The sequence below is a fragment of the Nilaparvata lugens genome, chromosome 2 (genome assembly GCF_014356525.2).
Source record: "Nilaparvata lugens isolate BPH chromosome 2, ASM1435652v1, whole genome shotgun sequence".
NCBI lineage: Eukaryota > Metazoa > Arthropoda > Insecta > Hemiptera > Delphacidae > Nilaparvata > Nilaparvata lugens.
The window spans coordinates 3,207,890-3,230,556 of NC_052505.1; the positions used below are offsets into that span (position 1 = coordinate 3,207,890).

Here is a 22,667-nt window from a genome sequence, read left to right on the forward strand (position 1 = left end):
TTCGAAGTTGGAACGATATTGCCTGTCAAGTTCAGAAATGAGAGAACTCACTGTCAAAACAGTAAATTCAAATTCGAAGTATTCACAACCAAAATTCAAATTGTATAATAAGGCAGGATCAGAATAGTTATAAAACTACTTATAAACAGAAAACAGAAACTATTATAGATGGAATTAAATAGAGAATGCATTTATTCAAAAGCTAATTAATATATAATTTTTATTTAACGAAAATCCTCAATTAATGCTGCAAATCACCCCGAAGACCTCTGCTACTGCAGACATTGACAACAGGGTTAACAGCTAGATGGAAATTCGATGAGAACTATCATCGTCAATGTCTGCAGTAGCAGAGGTCTCACAGCGTGAGAACACGCAGTGTTCTCATCCACAAGTACCTGATTGAAACTATAGACCTTATGGAAATACAGCAATAGACTGGCTTCTCCACACATCTGTGTAATCACTTGTCAGCTGATTTATGATGAATAATTCTATAGTCTGATTTTTACTCTAATATTGGCGTATGAAGGAAGTTCCTTTTCCCTTTAATATTATCCTTGAAATGCAACATTTCCAAAAACCTTGTATATACGTCGACGCGCAATTAAAAAAGGAACATACTTGTCAAATTTCATGAAAATCTATTTCCGCGTTTCACCGTAAATGCGCAACATAATAATAATAATAATAATAATAATAATGATAGTTGGCCTCCACATCACCCCTTATAGCCAACCCGTTCCACCACATGGCGCCAAGTGACTAGTAAGTATGCTTAGGCATTTTCGTGCAATAGAACGGCACAAGGCCTTGGTATATTGCAGCTGTCAAAAAAAAAACATTTAGAACTCGTATCACTCGAGTATGTTTTACATTGATCGGATTTTCCTCTTAAAAATGTTGGGTGCTTCAAAGAAGTCAATTTGATAAGACAATTTATTGCCAACTTCAATACATCTCTCCAGAGGGGAGGTACAGCTTCTTAGGAAAGCGTGAAATTGATGATAGTGTCTCAAATTTCGTGGAGGAACAACAACTCCAACTCCTTGTTCACCAATATTGCCCATGAACACATTTATATAAGAACATCGCTTCAAATTTGGTTCTTCTCCATTCCAGAGATTCAAATTTCACGGTCTCGCAGAATTGTCTGTAAGAGAGTTCCTCCATATCTGGCATGAGTCGTTTTAATACAAGATGCACAAATCTTCTCTGAACAGATTCAATTTTATTAGATGAACGTAGTCTCTCTCTGTTGCAAATAATAGAAGCATACTCCAGATGACATCGGACAAGTGAACAATAGAGGGTCTTCATTGTGCATGGATCCCTGAAATCTCTTCCAATCCATCTCATAGCTCCAAGTTGTCTTCTTGCCCTTGCCACAATATTATCAACATGCACAATGAATAGAAGTTTACTATCAAAGGTAACGCCAAGATCCTTCATACTTTTGACGCGCTGAATATTTGTGTTTGCAATTTTGTAACAAAACCCAAGAGTGTAACATATAAACATTTAAACATTAAGAGAAATGCCAAACCGTCGACTTGAATCTTAGACCTCACTTCGCTCGGTCAAATATATGATAATTTTACTTTTACTTTTGTCAGATTCCAGTGCGATCTAGAGGTTGGGCCGTGCGTAATAAGAAGCTTCTCCCATCTGCAGCTGCCACCACTGTAGTTGGCAATTCGTCATTCTATGCTGATACTCCACTTCCACCCAACACATCATCTACTACTGGTCAGTGAACTGAAGTTGGCAACATTGAGTTTGTATCAATGTTTGAAATATTTCCTTCAATTATATTCTAGAGTGTTCATTATGTCACGCCCATCAAAGTAAACATGATGTGAAAAGTTGGGTTTGTATATTCGTGATGTGGCTACCGCAAGATACCATCACTATCTATGTATGAAGTTGTTAAATGTTTTGTTTTTTAATTATTATTAAGGACACTACAGTAAAGTTTTTTGAACAAAAATTATTAAAAGCTAGTAGGCCTTCTTACTCTGAGTGTTGATTAGCTCCACATGTGAGTAATATTTTTCAAAAACAATAATAATTCAAAAAATTGACACCTCACCATTAAGGGGTGAAATATTTAAACTAAAGACTTTGGTTACTTATAATGAACAAATAAAAACTGAAACATAAGAGGTTTAATAAAATTGTCTTGGTTATAATTAACCAAAGACTTTTTACTACATATTTGTGACTGCCATCACAAAATATTGTAGCAGCTACACCAATTGACACAAAAAGTGGCGCGCTACCACTATTTGTTATTTTTTTATTCACCTATGAAATGCGGTCAATAATTTATGCTCATTCTGTATCACTCATATGTGGTTGAAGAGATAGATAACATTATTTGAGAAATTTCAAACTTGAAACTTCTTTGAATTTGAATTTATTTATTTGTCAAAACCCAAAATTATACATACAAAATTGCTAATACTAAACTTAGTTCTAATTATAATCCCCTACTATAATAATATGTTTCGAGGTGATCATAATATTCTTTCATAAAACATGTATAAAAAATGTAATTAGTAATTTTAGTTATAAAGGTTTGTTAGTTATTAAAGGTAGAATAAAAAGAAGACAAAAAATCTTTACAAAAAATAAATATAAGCTACTTAACTAATATAAGGAACTGCTAATTTATCAATTAGAAATAATAACGAAATGAAATCCTTATTTATAATATTATAGATATTAATTATAAAATGAAGATTTGATCTATGCTCACATGAATAAGTACAGTAGGTGAGGCAAAAACACCGGCAAAAGGAAGATTTCTTGTGCGCCAGTGTGAGTCGTAAAATCAGCTTAATCAGAGTAATTTATAAACTTGAATTTAGTGTATGTAGTGTTCAAACATGAAATTTATAATATGAAATTGATTATTATATTAAAGTCAACGATTGGAAATAATTCAAGTTCATAGTTTACATTGTTTCTATTCATATTATTTATAATCTCAGATTCCAAGTATTTTGAACTATTTCACATTTTTCTATTTATTTTGTCTTTTATGTTTCCAGATTCAAGCAGCGGCTTAGAGTTAAACGAGCGTAGCGACCCTGAGCTTGCGATTCGAAGACTGCTGTTAATGTCGTACTTCCCTTCTGGATTCTGGTCGCGACTGATGACTCGGCTGTTGGCTGATGATGCCATTGTCGACATTGTACGCTCCTTTTTCATCATGCCAAAAGAGGTATGATATGCTTCTTAGATATGTCTTGGCGTGTGAATTTCTTGGTTAGGTTAGGATTTGTTGTGTCTTATAATATAGAATTACCTACTTTCTTGTCTAAAGGTGGAATTCCTTAGGCTGGTCACACACCGATTAGTCAAGACAAGACCAGTCACGTCTAGTCACAATACTTCACATTGCTGCTTATGATGCAACACACACTAATTAGTCATTGCAATTAGACATGACTCCATAAGCAACTATGTGAGGTATGGTGACTAAACGTGACTAGTGTTGTCTTGACTAATCGGTGTGTGACCAGCCTAAGTGGTGTCTCAAGACGCGTGGTTGGAGCCTTCACGGCTTGATTACATAACCTTTAAATTCATTAGATTTAATGATTCATTAGATCTGAATCGTAAAAGCAATATAGTTGATAGCCAACACTTCTATCGTGGGGTCCACGTTATAATGGCAGTGGAGATAGACAGGAGAACAACGTTGCCGATCCTCTGTCTTGTTGCCTTCTATGGACGGTACCTGATACAGGTTTATTGATGTAATATTAAATGTTCATTCTCGTTTAAAATAATCAATTATATTTCATTAAGCAAGAAATTATATTTTTCAATAATTTCATAATGAATTTTCATCATTAAGATGAAATATTTAAATCAAATCAAAATCCATTTATTGCCAAAGACAAATTACAATTTGCATAGGCCACACCATGAGAAAATTACATAAATCATTACATATATAATCATACTACATAAAAACAACAAGAAATCATCACATCAACCTCTTAAAAATTCTCCATATTGAAGGCAAAATATTCATCATCGGTATAAAAACAGTTTCTTATAAGAAAATCCTTAATTTTAAGTTTATATTCACTCACTAGTAAGCCTCTTATATTATGTAACGGTAACTGATTATGAAACCTAATTGCACAAGCCCTAAAACTAATATGACTAGATTCGTACCGACAATATTCGTTTCTAAAGCTGCGTACACATATTCGCGCTTCCAACCAGCACCGAGCACGCTCCTCCCTCGTACCGCCCTCGTACCACCATCGAACCACAGTCGCACCGCCCACGCACCCATCATGAACGTTATGGAAGATGTTAGATCTTCTCGCGTTCCCCGGTCGAACCACTGTTGCTCCCCGGGTCGATCATCAATCGCTCTGCTGGAGTGACGTTCGGTTGCGGAGCAGAGCGAAAGTCTGTACGCACCTTAAGGTTCAACCTATTTCTTGTGTTGTGCGAATGAACATCAAAATGACTAGAGAATGAGAGCAAGTTAGTCTTTACAAATAATGAACATTGAAAAATAAAAATACACGGCAAACACATAATTCTCAATCTAACAAATAGAGGTTTGCAGTGCGTAAGGGGAGGAACATTACACATGGTTCTTATTCATCTTTTTTGTAACACAAAAAGTGAATGGGAATCACTACAATTGGCCCATAATATAGCTTCATACAAAAGATGTGAATGCACATAACTATAGTAGACATTTACAAAAATTTTTTGAGACACTATTTCCTTTAATCTTCTCAACATAAAAACACCTCTTGCTACCTTGGGGATAGTGCAGTCAATATGACACTTCCATTTCATATTATTTTTGTATATTGATGCCTAGAAATTTGACAGAATGTCCTAAAGACTATATGACAACAGATTAAAGCGAGAAAGAGATAGCGCTATCCGCTTTGTTGAATGATAGACAAGGATAGCAATACCATTACTAATTAAACACTGCCATTATAACGTGGACCTCACTATAATTCATCTGTCGCCATAACGTTCATACAACATAAAAATCCAATGAGTCATCAAATTTAAACCTCTAACCTGCAAATAGCCGCGTGTCTGGAGACACCTCTGTTCAAGCTACTAATGTAGAAATTCCAAAAAGTATCCAACATTTGATTTCCACGTCATTGTTGATACGGTAGGTTGGTAGCACTGTTACAGTCGGTTTTGCCACCAGTTCTATCCGCCATTAGTTGACATAGAGCTTTACACAAACGAACAACGCATTGTGATTCTCAAAACGAATTATTTATTTATTTATTCTATTTATTCAATCATTCAGAATTACATAACTTTCAGAACAGTACTACAGGCTTACGCCCAAAACGGTTCCAATTCTAATTTATACAACAGTCCAAATGTAGCTAGGTTATGTGTCTTTCATTCTCCTATTACACACTCAATTTACAATTCAAAACACACAAAAATTATTTCTAAATTGAAAATACTTCAAAATTGAATTAAATCAATCACAATTAATTAGAAAATTCCAAACTTTATTATGCAAATAAATAAATTATAAGTACGGGGAATGTTATGCCAAATGAAAAAGTTTGTGTAATTTTCGGCCGTCAAATTCCACTTCAACAGTTTAGTTTAACCGTTTACAGGTAGTTCACAGTTCAACAGTTCAACAGAGAGACTCATTGGAAAGTTAGAGGAAACAGGTTAGCTTTTGGATATTAAACCTTCAGGACGCCCATGTTGTGCTCGGTTTATCGATAACATTGCTGCTGTAAAACAAAGAATCACTGAGAGTATAATTAGCATATAAATTGATTTGAATAAATGCATTCTCTATTTAATTCCATCTGTAATCACTGAGAGTCCAGGGCTCCAGACGATTGGGAAGTCCAAGAGCAGACGCATGTTTGCGCGCAGAAGGTGATCGCAACATTGAAACTGTCTCTGCCTCAATGTTCTCAGGTGAACTGATGGGTCGAGGGACTTCAGTTCTTCGTATTGTCGCACTTGCAGTTTGTCTGAACATATTGACCCACGTAACAATTGATTTCCGGTCTGGAACAGTAGCCAAAGGGGCTATATTAAAGCGATTTCGAAATGCGCGGTGGGTTGTGATCACAGAACATCCGCTCGAAAAATAAGTATGAACTGCAAGTGCACACTTCTCATTGTTCAATGCATTTGAGAAGGGGCAGTTCTGGGCATGAGCCTGTTGTGCCTTCTCTCATAAGTGTAAATGACATGACTGAATAAATAATAGTTATTTGTATATCTAGAGTGAAAAGTGCTGTTTTTTCTCCCTGAGGGAAAAGTTTGAAGCCCGAGGCGAAGCCGAGGGCAACAATTTTCCTGAGGGAGAAAAAACATTTTTCACTCGTGATATACACAACATTTTTCCTCCACCTACATTTTTATAAAAACTGCTAATAAAATAATTTTTAAAAACGTATGTGACCAAACAATGTGTTAGGCCTACAACATAATCTAAAAAGTAAACAGAAACAGCTGGCTTGTAATCACAGTTCTCCTCCGACAGCACTATCTGTCGACTAAAGTTGTAACAACAATGACAGCCAAAACTACAGCTATGATGTAAGTTCCCGTTACAAATTTGATTAGTTAATAAGTAATATTCGTTGGCTGATATTTTGAATAACATGGAATAAAAGAAAAAATATATACATTTTTTTTAGTATAGTGATATGAAGTTTGTAATAATAATTTCAGCATACAAACATAAATTTTATATATCGATCAAATGTCTGGTTGAGGTATTGAATTTAGTTGGTTTAATGACTACTCTATATGCTTCCTCATCTGAGCTTAGACCTTCTGACCTATTCCAAATGTACGTTTTTAAAATAGAGATGCTTCCCATGTTATTTAAATGGAGTCACTTTTACTCCCTAGGGAGTTTTTCTGTTTTTTAGTACCAAGAGCGAAAAAGTGACACTTAAGTATTATGTTTCAGGGAGTAAAGTAAGTACTTTTGACAGTAGGTGGAGGAAAAAATAATTACGACTGAGCATGTCGGGAAGAAAACTTTATAGTCTGACCTCTCTAACCAAGGTCTATAAAATACAGGTCATGACACAATCCCGTGATGCATTGCAAAATCGCCATTTTATGGGGTTCCAGTTCACCAATTTCAAATTTATCAGCTGCTATCATTATAGATTGAACAACATGATGTGCTATATTGTTCAAGGGATATTGCTTGGCTTTGAATTGTAAAATAAATTGTTCTGACAGAATAATTATATTTATGTTCCAACTAGGAACTGAATTGTTGATTGGATTGATCGGGAACTTGAAACTCTTTTTGAAGTTGGCCTCGCATATTTCTGTCTTGTCCCAATGCCTTATGAATCATATAATCCTTAAGTTACAAGAATAAGAACAATTTTTGATAATAAATAAATGAATAATAAATTGAAGCATTTATTATTGAAATTTAATTATTAAAAAATTGAAAACCTGAATTTACATATTATCTGAACTAGAATATTGTTTTTAAAATGCATAATTTTGTTAAGAGCAAATTGAATTAGATTGGATTTTCAAATGTACCGCCATAAAGAACCCATAAAATGGCCGCTCCATAAGGAACACGAGTGTCATGACCTGTATTTATAGACCTTGCTCTAACGAGACCAGTACGATATCTCTACTACGATATCAGCTGACTGAAAGGCGTTCACTTTAAAAAGGAAGTTTTGCTGCCGTACCCGGTATAAGTTGTGCAATCATGCAAATCTCTGTAGAGGAAAAGTTTCAAGTATATTTCAAATAGAATTATGTGATTCAAGCTCCTCAATGGTTCAGTTGAACGTCAATTGCATCTCAAATTTTGACATTGAACAATATTTTTCAGGTGGCGCAAGATGCAAAGATGGCAAAGCTCCTAGACGTTCGTGCAGAATGGGTGCTGTGGCAAACTGGCATGGAACTGAGGTACTCTGACGTCGTACTTTTCAGGATGAAAGAGGTGATATCCTCTGTGAAAAATGCACCCATCGATTACAGGAAACTCAGGTGATTAACTGTAATAGTTTTTCTCTTCGTCTACAATCTTGTTATCAAAGTCTACAATCTTGTTATCTTTGGCTGAATGTTTTTTCCATAATTTCACTGAAGTTGGAGAACCATGAAGTAGTTATAATTCTGTCTCTTATTTTGTTAGAAGGAGATATCAACATTAAGAATTTGGCTCGATCCCAGTTTTAGGACCAGACCATATTGAGCGTTTTTAGAGTCGGCAGGGCAGGAAGTTTTCGCTTGGCTGATTGAGTTAGCGCCTTAAAAGCGCTCGATATGACCTGGCCATATTAATGCAATCGTCTCTTCTCAAAACTCAAATTCAAATTCAAATTCATTTATTTGCCATAAAATAATACAGATTGATAAAATAAATATTCTAACTTACAAAATGGCACTACCGGCAAAGAAAACTTGTGCGCCGGCAGTGAGTTCGAACAACTAGATACAGCAAACATGTCAATAGAAAGAAAAAGAGCTTATACAAACCACTAGAATAACTAAAATTATGGAAACCAGGTCACATCTCAATACTTACAAACGATAAGACAAAGTAACAAAATCACAAGCAAGTGACAAACTCAAAAAGACCAATTCAAGGAAGCCATGACAATAATATCTTTTAAAATGTATAACATAAGAATGAAACACTACATAATGGATATAGATAATTTAAAATAAACATTTATCCTAATCCAATCCAGTATAAGATTCATTATGGATTTTGTAATTCTATTAATAATGAAATCAGTTGGGACTTTATTTATAAACAAGTAACACTGATATTCAAACTGACGTCTACACACACTTAAGCTGGTAAAGTCAATATCAAATTGTAATGGATTGGAGGGACGCAAATTATATGGATTATTCCTTAAGTTGAATGTATCACTATTCTCATTAATAAATATTATGATTCTTTTAACATAATGTTTGCCTCACTGTAAGCACTTGGAATTCTTGAAAAAGAAGTCTACTAGGGCTAGGTCTATCTTGGCCTGTATAATGCAGCTCTGATAAGGTGTTTCTGTAATGTGAATAATTTGTTCATATGGATATCATAAACAGCCCCCCATATCTCAATTCCATATTGGAAAAGTGATTGCGCATAAGCATAATAAATCTTTTTCATTATTACCATATCAGCTATTTGATTCATTTTATAAAACTTATAAATTAGATATTTAAGCCGTCTGCACATATATATTCAATATGAGTATCCCATTTAATATGATCATCCATCATTATACCCAAATATTTTAAGGATTTCACCTTTTCAATACAAGGGCAATCACAATACACATGATTTAACAAAGCGTGAGAATGCATTTGTAAAGACAAGGTTTGTACTGGTTGACCTATTTCAGTAGGAGAAAACGTCATAAATATAGTCTTCTTCAGGTTCATGGTGATCACATGTTTCAAACCATGATTTTACTATTCTCAAGCCCTCATTTGCATTGTTATATACATCCCCCCATGACACACCAGAAAAAACAAGAGCCGTGTCATCAGCAAATGAAATTACTCTGCAGTTAGGTATTTTCAGATTCAAAAGGTCATTAACATAAATCAAAAAGAGCAATGGTGAAAGGACTGTGCCTTGAGGAAGACCAAATACAGAAAGATTTTTCAAACTTGTTTTACCATTAATTGTCTCATCTCTTAGTATTTGATGTTATAATGACATTTGATGTGTAAATGAACAGTAACATTGCAACATTGAATGAAGAAACGACAGAAACTTGAATCAAGTTTTTTTCATCACCTTGAATTTTATTCATTTATTCACAATGCAAATGACACTAATGTAATAACATTGAAAGATAAAATAATAAGGTAGTCCTTGTGCTATTTTTCTTCCCAATTTATAGGTGACAAAGTCCAAGATAAGGTTAGAATTACAAATGTACAATTTTTATAAAATTTCAGTTAAAAAAACTATAAATTTTGAATTTAGATATCTCGAATTATTAATCATATTCATCATTCAACAAAACTTGAATCCAGGAAAACTTGACTAATGTAAACTCGGTTTCACAGAAAATAATTGAATTTTATGAAAACTATCATTGACTCAAATGTATGTAAACGCTCCTTAAAGTTTTCTTGAATCAACTTCATCATTCAACAGAACTTGACTTATGTAAACGCGGCTTCATGGGAAATAATTGAATTTTATTAAAACTATCATTGACTCAAATGTATGTAAACGCTCCTTCAAGTTTTCTTGAATCAACTCCATCATTCAACAGAACTTGACTTATGTAAACACGGCTTCACGGGAAATAATTGAATTTTATGAAAACTATCATTGACTCAAATGTATGTAAACGCTCCTTCAAGTTTTCTTGAATCAACTCCACCATTCAACAGAACTTGACTAATGTAAACGCGGCTTCACGGGAAATATTTGAATTTTATGAAAACTATCAATGACTCAAATGTTCCTTCAAGTTTTCTTGAATCAACTCCACCATTTAACAGAACTTGAATCCAATAAAACTTGACTCATGTAAACGCGGCTTCACGGAAAGTAGTTGAATCTGATGAAAATTATCATGAAATATTTTCAATTTTTAGGCTGAAATTGAAACAAGAAGGGGTATGGGCCGATGTGGATTTGGTGAACTCGTCAATTCTGGAGGTGGTTCTACCGCTGGACACAATTGTGATAAAGAGGCCGATAACTGACAACGACGAACAAATCGGCTACCAGGCAATCGTGTTGGACCCCTCTCCCGAGTGTGCGGCTCAGCTTTTAGCTCTTGCTGTCGATCATATTGATATTCTCCTGGAAGACTGGTATCCAACGCTAGGTGAGTTGAAATATTGACAAATCAAATGTTTTTATTGTCGTTCACAACTATGCATGTATTGACAAAGTCATGAAAACGGAGCATAGTCCTTAGGTGGGCCGTCCACTGGAACCGATTTCGTCCGAACTAGCATCGGCCGAAAACCACCGAACTCGTCCGAACGATCCCCCAACAAATAAAGCTATAGATGCTCGTTCATTGCAATAGGTTCATACGGCCGTTTACGGCCGATCAAGTTTTCGATTCGAATTGAATGGGATTTTTCGGCTCTATCCGTCCGAAGTCGAGCTGAGACACATCATACTAACCTCAAAATTGTTTCACAGTCTTATCTGTTTTTGTTTTTTGAACTTGTTCTGTTTTATAAAGTCTGTTTTATAGGTTTGAATATAGAAATTGGCCATTTTTTGTGTATTGAAATATGGGCTTAAGTATACTCAACAATAAATTTTCCATTTTTCGACCGAATTCGACTTATGATGCATGATTTTGGACCGCCTTGACGAGCCGAGAAGAATGAAGTGTTGTACGATGAAATCTGAGCATTGTGTCAAAAGTTATAAGTGTTTGAAATTTTGATCCTTGAGGTGTCCTTGAGCGCGCCTCTCCACTAGAAAATACTGAAATGAAGTGCATATAACGGGCGATTCTCATAAAACATGAACTTATGTCATTGTGTTGAATATAAATGTGAGGACAATGTAGTTGATGATGATGGTTGAAGCTGAAAATTAGGTGTTTTTCACAATGCAAGGAGCATTGTTGCCAGGTGTACCTGGAAATGTATATGAGATAGAGCGCTCTACCTGATCTCAGATTGTAGAGCACAAGAATACGCCCAGAGTGATTTTGAATTATACATCTAAATGGTAACAATCGGAAGATATTGTTGATCAAAAACTAAAATTCATCAAAATTGATTTCTTTCTTCAAATTTCACTCATTTTTGAAAAATCATAACTCAGTACTCATTGGAGATAGAGAGTTCTGAATGATCTCATTTTATTCAGAATTTTATAATCTAAAAAAAGGCAGGAGCGGATTTTTTTTGTCCGATTATGAGATTTGGCAGAAATAGCTGAAAACTGGAAAATGAGCCGAAAATACGAGGTTTCGGCCACCCTATATCTAGCACAAGGAAAGTTTTGCATGAAGAAATTGGTTCTGGACTTCTCTTATGTACCCAAATTAAAAAATGAGAACTACAATATAAATTGCAAGCACACCCCCTTTTTTATGTCTATATTGACTGGACTACTGTTAATGTAGAATAGTACATAGTATATTAACAAATATAGCAAACATAGTATATCATTCTAAATCGAATTCATAGTATATCTATTTGTAATTGATGATGTGTTTGTTTTTTGAAGTGTGAATAAATTGTTATTTTAATAAGTGATAGTAGCTTAACCTAGATTTTGATTTGGACTGTAGTATAAATTTGAAAAGGGACAGTTTTGGGCATAAGCCTGTTGTGTCTCCTCATATATAACTGTAAAAATAATTGTACAACTGAGAAAATGAATAAATAAATATAAACTATAAATTCAAACTTTCGTTACAAATTTTCTATGCTTTTACACTCCAGAGCAAAGCTCGGTCCCCCGATATTATGCTAATCTCTATACGTGGTAGTATACATCATCAAACAAATTGAAGAAAAGTTTATTCAAAAATATATTTACTCGACTTGAAATAAAATTTATTATTTTGAACAAGATTAAATCAGATGCACTGGTATCAAGTATTCTCTTTAGAAGGCAGTGGCAAGGAAGATAATCGGCATCGCTGTTCTCCTATCTTTTGTAGTTTTGGTAGAGAGTTAGTGGGAAGGATATTTTTAATATTCTTTCCGAAGAATGGACATTGATATGTCCAAAGCTCCGCCAATTTATGTAGATGCATAACAATATGATTATTATCTATAGTTATTATATTACAAATTGCTTTTTCATATCATATACAGTTCAATAATTATTTTCTTAGTCTATATTATGTAAATTCATCTATAATTTTGCTGTATTGTAAGCTATTGTATATAAGTGTATAAGCCAGTATATTGTAATCTACATAAATAAAGTACTCAATCAATCAATCTTTCTCCACTGCCATTATAACGAGGACCTGATTATAGTATCTAATTTTTTTATTCAAGATCTACCTCAAAATTCATAATCAACTGACCTCAATGAACTAAACTGTTTATCTCATTTCGCAGGTACGAGATTCGTTCACACTTCTGAAGGGAAGTTCCTGGTGACAAGGATCGTCCCATGTCCACGTTGCTTGGCTTCATCTCTGCAAGATAATGATAATGATAACAACTGGCCGGCGGCACGCCAAAATCTAGCACTGCCTAATTTCCCCTGAGGTCAGTCTTGACAATTTTTTATTTTTTCTCATCAGTTTCTCAAAATTGACTAATCCATTCAACTTATTATGCCGCATCCACACTCTCGCCAAGTGCGTACAAATGATTGATTGATTGATTGATTGAGTACTTTATTTATGTAGATTACAATATATACTGTATTATACACTTATATACAATGGCTTACAATACAGCAAAATTATAGATGAATTTACATTATATAGACTAAGAAAATAATTGTTGAACTGTATATGATATGAAAAAGCAATTTGTAATATAATAACTATAGATAATGATTATATTGTTATGCATCTACATAAATTGGCGGAGGTTTGGACATATCAATGTCCATTCTTCGGAAAGAATATTAAAAATATCCTCCCCACTAACTCTCTACCAATGACGGTGAGCGCGAGAGTGTGGATGGCTGCTTTGCCTGCGCTTGCCTTGACTGGCCTTCCCTCCGATTTTTGTCGAGCGAAGGCGAGTGGCCAGTGACCACAGGAGGTCACATTGCAGTGTGGATAGCAAGACCAACGTAGCCAAGCTCACCAGCTTGACAAGCGACTTGGTGAGAGTGTGGACTGGGCATTGAACAAAATCGAATGATACATTCTATATAATTATCTAGTACTGATGGATTTTACTTCAAATACTTATTTATGTTTTGGGAGCAATGTATGTGATCCACAATTTCAGTCGGATTCAGAGTTCATAGCCTATTAAGGAATAGATGTTATGAGTATTCCACAAATTTGGACAATATTTTATTCTTCATTCACTTATACAATATGTAGATCATCAAAATGATAGGGAGAGAAAAAATTAGGTAACCTTGTGCTATTCATCTCCTAAATTTAGATCATTTACACATGTCATCATCCTTGTTTAAAGAGTTTGACAAATTTACGACAGAACTTGAGTTTGTTGTTCATTTCACAAAATGTTTAGTCCTGAATTATTTTCACAAAGTAGATTTTCAAATAATTATTTTCATTATTTGATCTCAAATTTTGTGGTTACTTTGAATTTGATTATCAGTTGCAGAAGTCATTAGTTTTTCAGAGACTACGAATCTTAATTTCCACCAGAATTTCAAACTTATTAATTCACTTAGTATGTTTTATTTATAGAATTTTTATAAATAAATAAATAAATATCTTTATTGTCACAGAATGTTTACACATTATAGACAACGTCATGTTTGGTAACTCTAGTAAATACAAGGCAAACATGAGCCTGCAACAACAAGCACACAACGTCAATTTTACAAAGCTCAATACATCCATTACACTCTAAATTAGGTATCAACTATATTTCCCAATCACTTATCAACTACTTATATACCATTTATCATATTGATTATATATACATTTTCCAATTTATAGAAAAATAGTCGGCTATTTTATATGGGGTTTCTCCTATTAAAGCTTCCTTTACTTTCAACTTAAAAGCATTTTTACATAAAGATCTTATAGTGGCAGGCAAATCGTTATAAAGTTTCACCGCTATATAGGGATTTAGTTTTTGAGATGCACTGTGCTGATACCTAGGAGCTCTTAAGCTATTTTCATTTCTTGTTGCATAATTATGGTGGTGTCTATTCACACCCTCATTATATTTATACCCTCATTAGTTTTAATTCATCCATTGCGATCAAGTTAGTTGCATTATAATTCTACATCATTTTTAGTAGAAGATGATTCCTTATTCAAATGGGCTTAACTAAACAAGCTTGCCTCCACGCCTAAGTTTGTTAATATTATGACGGAAAAATCCAAAACCAACGTATCCAATATTATGTTAAAGTAGGCTCGCTATGTCAAGCTTTTTTCTTCACTCAAGTGAAGTAATAAAACAAAACGTTTTTCGTTTCTATTGATAATTCCTATTATAAATTAGGATTATCCTATTTTATCGTATTAAGAATTTCTATTGATAATAAATTTATATTCGTCCTTCAAAAACTAACTCGCCTGCCCTAGTGTGGAGAACCTTTGACATCTAACTGTTAGGCTAGCTTCACACAGGTCGGTTCGTTTTCGGTTCAGTTCGGTTCATTGCCGAAAACGAATGAGGCTTTCATACATAATCAGGTTTTAATTCGTACGGTTCTAATTAGGTATTTTCTTCTCAAAAACAGCTGTGTTTGGATTTTCACAATTCATGATGGTAATAAAATATAAAAGTTAGTGTTCAAATAGTAAGATGTAATTTCTCGAACAACAACATTTTCAAGTTAATTAAAAATTGTGAATTATTTGAATAGTTTATTTTCGATTATATTAATTTTAGACGTTCAGAGTGATTATTTTTTGAATTTGTTTCAATTTTGACACATGGTACATAACGTTCATCTCTTCTCTCCATTAATGAAATCAGTTAATTTTCATGGAAATAGAAATTCTCCCTGAGTTTTAATGTATCTTCATATTCTTTTAGCAAACTATTCATTGAGAAAAAATTGCTCCAGTGAACTAACAGAAATGAATTGAACATATGATTTTGACATGGAAGATTTTTAAATAGATAATCACGATATCAGGTTAAAATAAAAACAAAAAAGTGAGCGTGTGTAAAAGACTTTGTTTTTATTTACGGTTTCGTAGTAACTAATTCGAATATGATGAAACCTATTCGTGTCGAGGGGGCGTTCGGTGCTATGCGGTTGCTATTCGGAACCGAATTCAAACCGAATCACCGTTTCACACTTATCGGAAAAACGAACCGAACCGAATGTGTGTGAAAGTAGCCCTTTCCTAGCAACGAATTTGAACCTGATGTGTGTGAAACTAGCCGAACTTTGGCAAGTAGTCATTCAGAATATCAATACACTTTCAGGCCAGCCCAAGAATACTTTTTGCATGTATAGTTTAGGAATGAGTCTCCAACTCATTCAATCATTCATTAGGGCTTAGCCACATGAGGCGTTTTTCGGACGAGTCGTCAGGGCAAGAAGCTGAAGCTCTCCGATTGGCTGATTATCAGCTGATAATCAGTGATGATGATATTTCACAATTTCTTCATTTTATTACAAATTTCTACTCTGAAATCTTTTCAACTTAGATAACCTATTTTACTGCCTTACACCTATTTATTTTATTATAATTTTTTTCATATGAAATATTCATGTAATTTCAAATAATTTGATGGAATTAAGAAAATTAGAATTAACAATCAATTACAATGATCAAGTGGCTCTTGCTTTCCTTTTTGTTAGTTTTATAATAAGTAAAAAGTTTTTCATAAAAAGTAGGCCGAAATCATATAATTTCTAATAATTTTGTTAGAATTAAGAATATAAATTAGAATTAAAACTAAATCATAAATTAAAAATAGGAATGATAATTATTCAGAATGATCAAGTAGCTCTTGCTTTTGTTTTGGTTAAGTTGGAATCTTTCTACTTCCTGTAACTTTACTGTAACTTACAGCTGATGATGTGTGAGCACACACGAAAGCATGCTCCTGTAAAATATTAATTTTTAATTAATTAAAGTGGATTTTTGACAACGTTTCAAGTCTATTCAATTATGGAAAAGTTCCACAACATCAACATTAACACTACACACTTAATTAAAGATGTTGGTCCTTACTGTTTATTTATTTGAATTCGATTCAGCATTTACCTTTGACATATCTAACTTTAACTTGACAGATCCTTCAGAAGATCAATACACTTTCAGACCAGTCTAAGAATAATAATAATAATAAATAATAATAATAATAATAATAATAATACTAAGAGTGATGCCCACATAAGCTCTTAGGCTTGTGCGTGGGTAATGAAAGAATACTTTTTGCATTTTATGAAGGTAATTTCAATTTTTTTTAAATCTTCTTGCCTTATTTGACAGAATTTGAACGAGGATATGGACTTTAATGTGACTGGAAATGGCTCGGGAAATCGTCGAGTACGAAAATCGCAAGAAAGCTACACATCTGATGGAGACAGTGGAGTGGGGCCTGATAGTCCTGGATCCAGGTGAGAAAGTTTTACAATATTATTATTTGGTTTTTCTTTTCATTTAATCAAAGATCATTTTCTGTCATGTTATCAAAATTAGGGAGTAGAATAGTTTTGGGCTAAGCCTGGTGTTCAATTCAAATCATTGACCGAGCGAAGTGAGGTCTAAGATTCAAGTCGATGGTTTGGCATTTCTCTTAATGTTTAAATGTTTATATGTTGCGCATTTACGGCGAAACGCGGTAATAGATTTTTATAAAAATTTGACAGGTATGTTCCTTTTTAAATTGCGCGTCGACGTATATACAAGGTTTTCGAAATTTTGCATTTCAAGGATAATATAAAAGGAAAAAGGAGCCTCCTTCATACGCCAATATTAGAGTGAAAATCAGACTATAGAATTATTCATCGATTTATGATGTCATCATCGATTTATGATGAATAATTCTATAGTCTGATTTTCACTCTAATATTGGCGTATGAAGGAGGCTCCTTTTTCCTTTTATATTATCCTTGAAATGCAAAATTTCCAAAAACCTTTTATATACGTCGACGCGCAATTTAAAAAGGAACATACCTGTCAAATTTCATGAAAATCTATTATCGCGTTTCGCCGTAAATGCGCAACTTATAAACATGCCAAACCGTAGACTTGTTCCTAGACCTCACTTCGCTCGGTCAAAAACTTTTACTGAGACCTAAAACATTTTAGTGAGAGCTCTGGACAAAATAAATATATTTTTTTCTATTCTAACATCAAAATCATACATTACAATTCTATTACAATACAAAGCTGTCTAGTAATACTACCCGTTCAAAAACATAGAACATCTGGAAAATGTATCTTTCCATCAACGTTGTAAACAGTTGCAGCCAGACCTGATAACAGCGCTCACACTCACATTCCGGGACGACACGTCACGCTACGATAGGACAGAAAGCTCTATGTTTATCTAGGATTTTTTCTAGACATTTTAAATTGATAAATTGTTTATTAATTTTTGAGAAAACAACAACAGGCCAATGTAACTTACTGAGCGCGAGGTCTACTGTTCACAGAACTACTAGTATTATTATATAGCTTTACTTTTTCATGTGAGTAGTATTAGAAATATATAGTTACTTTTTTATGATTGTGAGTAGTATTAGAAAAGAATAATTGGAGTTGTTGAATGTTTCCCACAGTCGCAAACCTTCGATGGAGGGTCACCCAGAAGTAATTAATGAAGATGAAGAAGTGTGGTTGAACCAGATCCTCAGTACCATTTACTAGAAGTTATTTCCTGTACATCTTTATAGCAATATTTCTAATGAATCTGAGTAATATCATAGAGAAACAATAATAGCATAAGTAGATATGCCATGGTATAGGGCGTTTATGTCGCAACTTTTACTGTTATCTCAAGCCGATTACTGTCGATTATTGTCGATTTTTACTGTTTTGTTGGGGTGACAGTGTATCGACGGCATAATTTGAGAGACTACCAGCGTCACACAGCTGCATGGGAAAGAACTACGTAAACTATCGGCTTGAGATAACAGTAAAAGTTGCGACATAAACGCCCTATACCATGGCATATCTACTTACGCTATTGTTTCTCTATGGTAATATTCTACCGAAGAAACAATATTATTATAGCAATACTATACTTTTTAATGAATTTTATTATTATTAGAAAGTAATAATTGAAGTTGTTGAATGTTTTCCACAGTCGCAAACCTTCGATGGAGGGACATCCAGAAGTGATAAACGAAGATGAAGAAGTGGTGGAGCCAGATCCTCAGTACAGTTGGATGGTGGAAGAGTGCATTCTCGCTGCCTATGATAAGAAAAGTGTCAAATGTCCACTACACGGCGATATATCGCTCGCACATATTGCCCCTGATACGGTACGTAAAAGCTGATCAACATAACTTCCAACTACAGGGTTGGGCAGGGAGGTATGAATGACTTTTTCTGTAGTTGAGTTACATTAGTCAATAGTTTTTCCATTTACATATTTGTTTTATTATCTTTCACACTTGTTTTCTTGGTTCTTATTTTGTACTGAAAGTAAATTTTATTATCATGGCGATTCTGTTGCTTAAGCCGATATTTTGTCACACCGTTGAGGGGGAGGCTACTGTCTAGCTAGGCCAATGGCAGGCGTTCATGCCCTCGACCAATAGCAGTACTCGCCTACTAGTATAAATTCTGCTGCTCTTGTATTTAATTTTAGTTTATCAGAGATTGACAATGGTGTAATAACCGAAACCGGTCTTTCTAATTATCAATAAATCAGTGGTTCTTTGACAATTTCTTAGTCTTTTCATCCAATAGGTATGAATGATTTAAAATAACAGTTACACCCTCATTTTTAAACGAAACTCAAAATTTTTTAGTGTGTACCTTGGATGTTGCCATTATAAAAATTATTATAGAGCAAAATATAAAAATCTGGTGTGGCTCTGTACTCACACAACTTTCCTTGCCGTTATGAAAATTGATCACCTGACGCTAGTGTACACGCGCATCTCAAGTCTAATATTCAAAGATCTGCCAGCTGGTGACAGGACAATAGCGCTGGAGACACACGAAGTCTGCTATCTCTTCATAGTGAATGATTTAATAGAATCAACATTTGCCAACAGTTTGCATTATTGAATAAACACATTTTCTCGAATTTCGAAATTACTTTCAATTTTAGGTGGAAATTTCACTGAACATTAATTGTAGATATTTTTATGCTCAATCTTTTCCACTTGAAATTTTTTGTTTAAATTGTATCTGAAGCCTGATAATTGGGAATCCAAAATCACACTTTGCATTGATGGGGCGGAGCTCCTGAAATTTTTACAGATTTGGGACTTGTGGCAGTTGATAGAGCTTATCAATGACTATTTTAGGTATAAATTTGATCAAAATCGTTGGAGCCGTTTTCGAGAAAATCGCGAAAAACCCTGTTTTTGACAACATTTTTGCCATTTTAGCCGCCATCTTGTATTGGATTTGTTCGAATTGTCGGATCCTTATAGGGGAAGGACTTTGAGTTCCAAATTTCAAGTCATTCCGTTAATTGGGAGATGAGATATCGTGTACATAGACGCATATACACTCATACACACACACACACACACACATATATATATATACATATATATATATATATATATATATATATATATATATATATATATATATATATATACAGACCAATACCCAAAAACAACTTTTTTGGACTCAGCGGACCTTGAAACGTATAGAAAACATGAAATTAGGGTACCTTTAATTTTTTTGGGAAGCAATACTTTCCTTACCTATGGTAATAGGGCAAGGAAAATAAAAACATTGATTATGTACAAAAAAATAACATGTATCAAATGCTGTCCATTATTGTCCATATACTCCTGTAGACGTTGTGAGAAGTTGTCCATACCTCTCTGAAGCATTGCACGTGGTACCGCTCGAATTTATTGTGTTATTGTTTCACTCAAGACTTCAAGGGTTCGTGGTTTGTTTATGTATACACGTATATATACCCATCTTGTTGAAACCATACAGTATTGACGTTGATACGTCGTCTTCTCAATTGTGGCAGAAAAGATTCACGCAGCATCGTTAGGTAACGTTCCGTATTGACAGTGACGGTTCGACCGTTTTCTCGAGAAAAATTAAGGCCAATAATTAGTTTGTTGGGGTTATCTAAAAGCACGTGTATACATAAACAAACCACGAACCATTGAAGCCCTCATAAGGAGGTGACTTAGGGGTTGTAACTCGAATATTTCTAATTTAAACAAACTTTTTGTGGTACATCATTTTAAAGCCCTTTTTAAAACAAGAAAAATGGCTTCAATAAAAATGTTCTACGATATCTGTATTCAAAATGGCGGCTGATTGATGCTTTAGTTTTCAGAGAAATGAGGGGTTGTAACTCGAATATTTTAAATGTAAACACCCATTGTGTGGTATATCATTTTAAAGGCCTTTCCAGAACAAGAAAGATGACATAAATAAGAGTGTTCGAGCATGACAGTGCTCTCCACTATCGCTGCCACCACCAGGTTTTTAGGGTCCTGGGCCCTGCTACTTTTAGTATTATTAAATAATACGTAAATTCACCAAAACAATCTCACTCTATTGAAGAAAATGCACGATATCCTCCCTAGAAACATTAAATTATTATCGGTTCAATCTCTCATCTTCCCACATTTAATGTATTGTAATTCTGTTCTTAACGATATGCAAGTCACTCTGAATGATAAACTACAGCGTTGCCAAAATTATTGTCTACGTTTCGTCTACTCTCTCCAACGCCATGATCATATCACCCCAGACCACATTGCTAGTTCAACATTGAAGCTTCCCGATCAGAGGCTTTTTCGAATAGTCAAGCTTGTTAGAGATATCTTGAAATACGGTAATCCGAACTATTTTAAAGATGATTTCAAATGTGTCTCTGAAGGTAGGAGGATAGATGCTTCACATACTAGAACCGGAGAAAGTACTTCAAGGATACCCAATCATCGAACTACTATTTTCACAAAATCCTTCTTAGTCAGTGCCTGTCGTGCATGGAATACACTTCCTGTTTCTATCAGGTCTATCGAGAGCCGAGCGAGCTTCATCCTGACTTTAAAAAAACATATTTTGGAACAAATGACTGAAACTGTCCGGCCCTAGAACGATCACATGACAACCATCCCTCACCCATTCCACCAATATAAACCTTTAAACCATGTTATAGAACGAAATGTATATATATATATATATATATATATATATATATTATATAAACTCATGTTATTTCAATTATCCACTGCATACTGCTGTATCTTACTGAAAGTTGATAACCCTGATCTACTTTCAGCCTACTTCATTTTATTAATCAATTATTTGATCTTATCTACCTATATAATTATTTTACTTTATCAATTTCTGTTTTTTTTCTCTTTAATATTCATATTGATTAAAACTTTTACAATATTTCCATTAATAAATAAATCCTTAGTTTAAATAACGAAATTAACGTTTTGGTAGAGAGTTAGTGGGGAGGATATTTTTAATATTCTTCCCAAAGAATGGACATTGATATGTCCAAAGCTCCGCCAATTTATGTAGATGCATAACAATATGATTATTATCTATAGTTATTATATTACAAATTGCTTTTTCATATCATATACAGTTCAATAATTATTTTCTTAGTCTATATTATGTAAATTCATCTATAATTTTGCTGTATTGTAAGCTATTGTATATAAGTGTATAAGCCAGTATATATTGTAATCTACATAAATAAAGTACTCAATCAATCAATCAATCAATCTCTCTCTCTCTCTCTCTCTCTCTCTCTCTCTCTCTCTCTCTCTCTAAACATAATCACTCCTCTATCACATTACTAAAAACTACATCTCACTATCTCAAGCACAATCTTCCTCTAGCGCGTCTCGGAACGTTCTCCCTCTAGTTTCGCCTCTACGCGGT

At 34.0% G+C, this 22,667-nt stretch overlaps 1 protein-coding gene across 1 annotated transcript in view; it reads left to right on the forward strand.

Moving 5' to 3' along the window:
- The window catches only part of LOC111056054 (leucine-rich repeat serine/threonine-protein kinase 1), a 236,411-nt gene that overhangs the window by 165,454 nt on the left and 48,290 nt on the right, over positions 1-22,667 (forward strand). Inside the window, 7 exon segments of the mRNA XM_039420334.1 lie at positions 1,617-1,749; positions 3,057-3,229; positions 7,877-8,037; positions 10,624-10,859; positions 13,081-13,233; positions 17,149-17,218; positions 18,913-19,090. Coding sequence (XP_039276268.1) covers positions 1,617-1,749; positions 3,057-3,229; positions 7,877-8,037; positions 10,624-10,859; positions 13,081-13,233; positions 17,149-17,218; positions 18,913-19,090 — 1,104 coding nt within the window.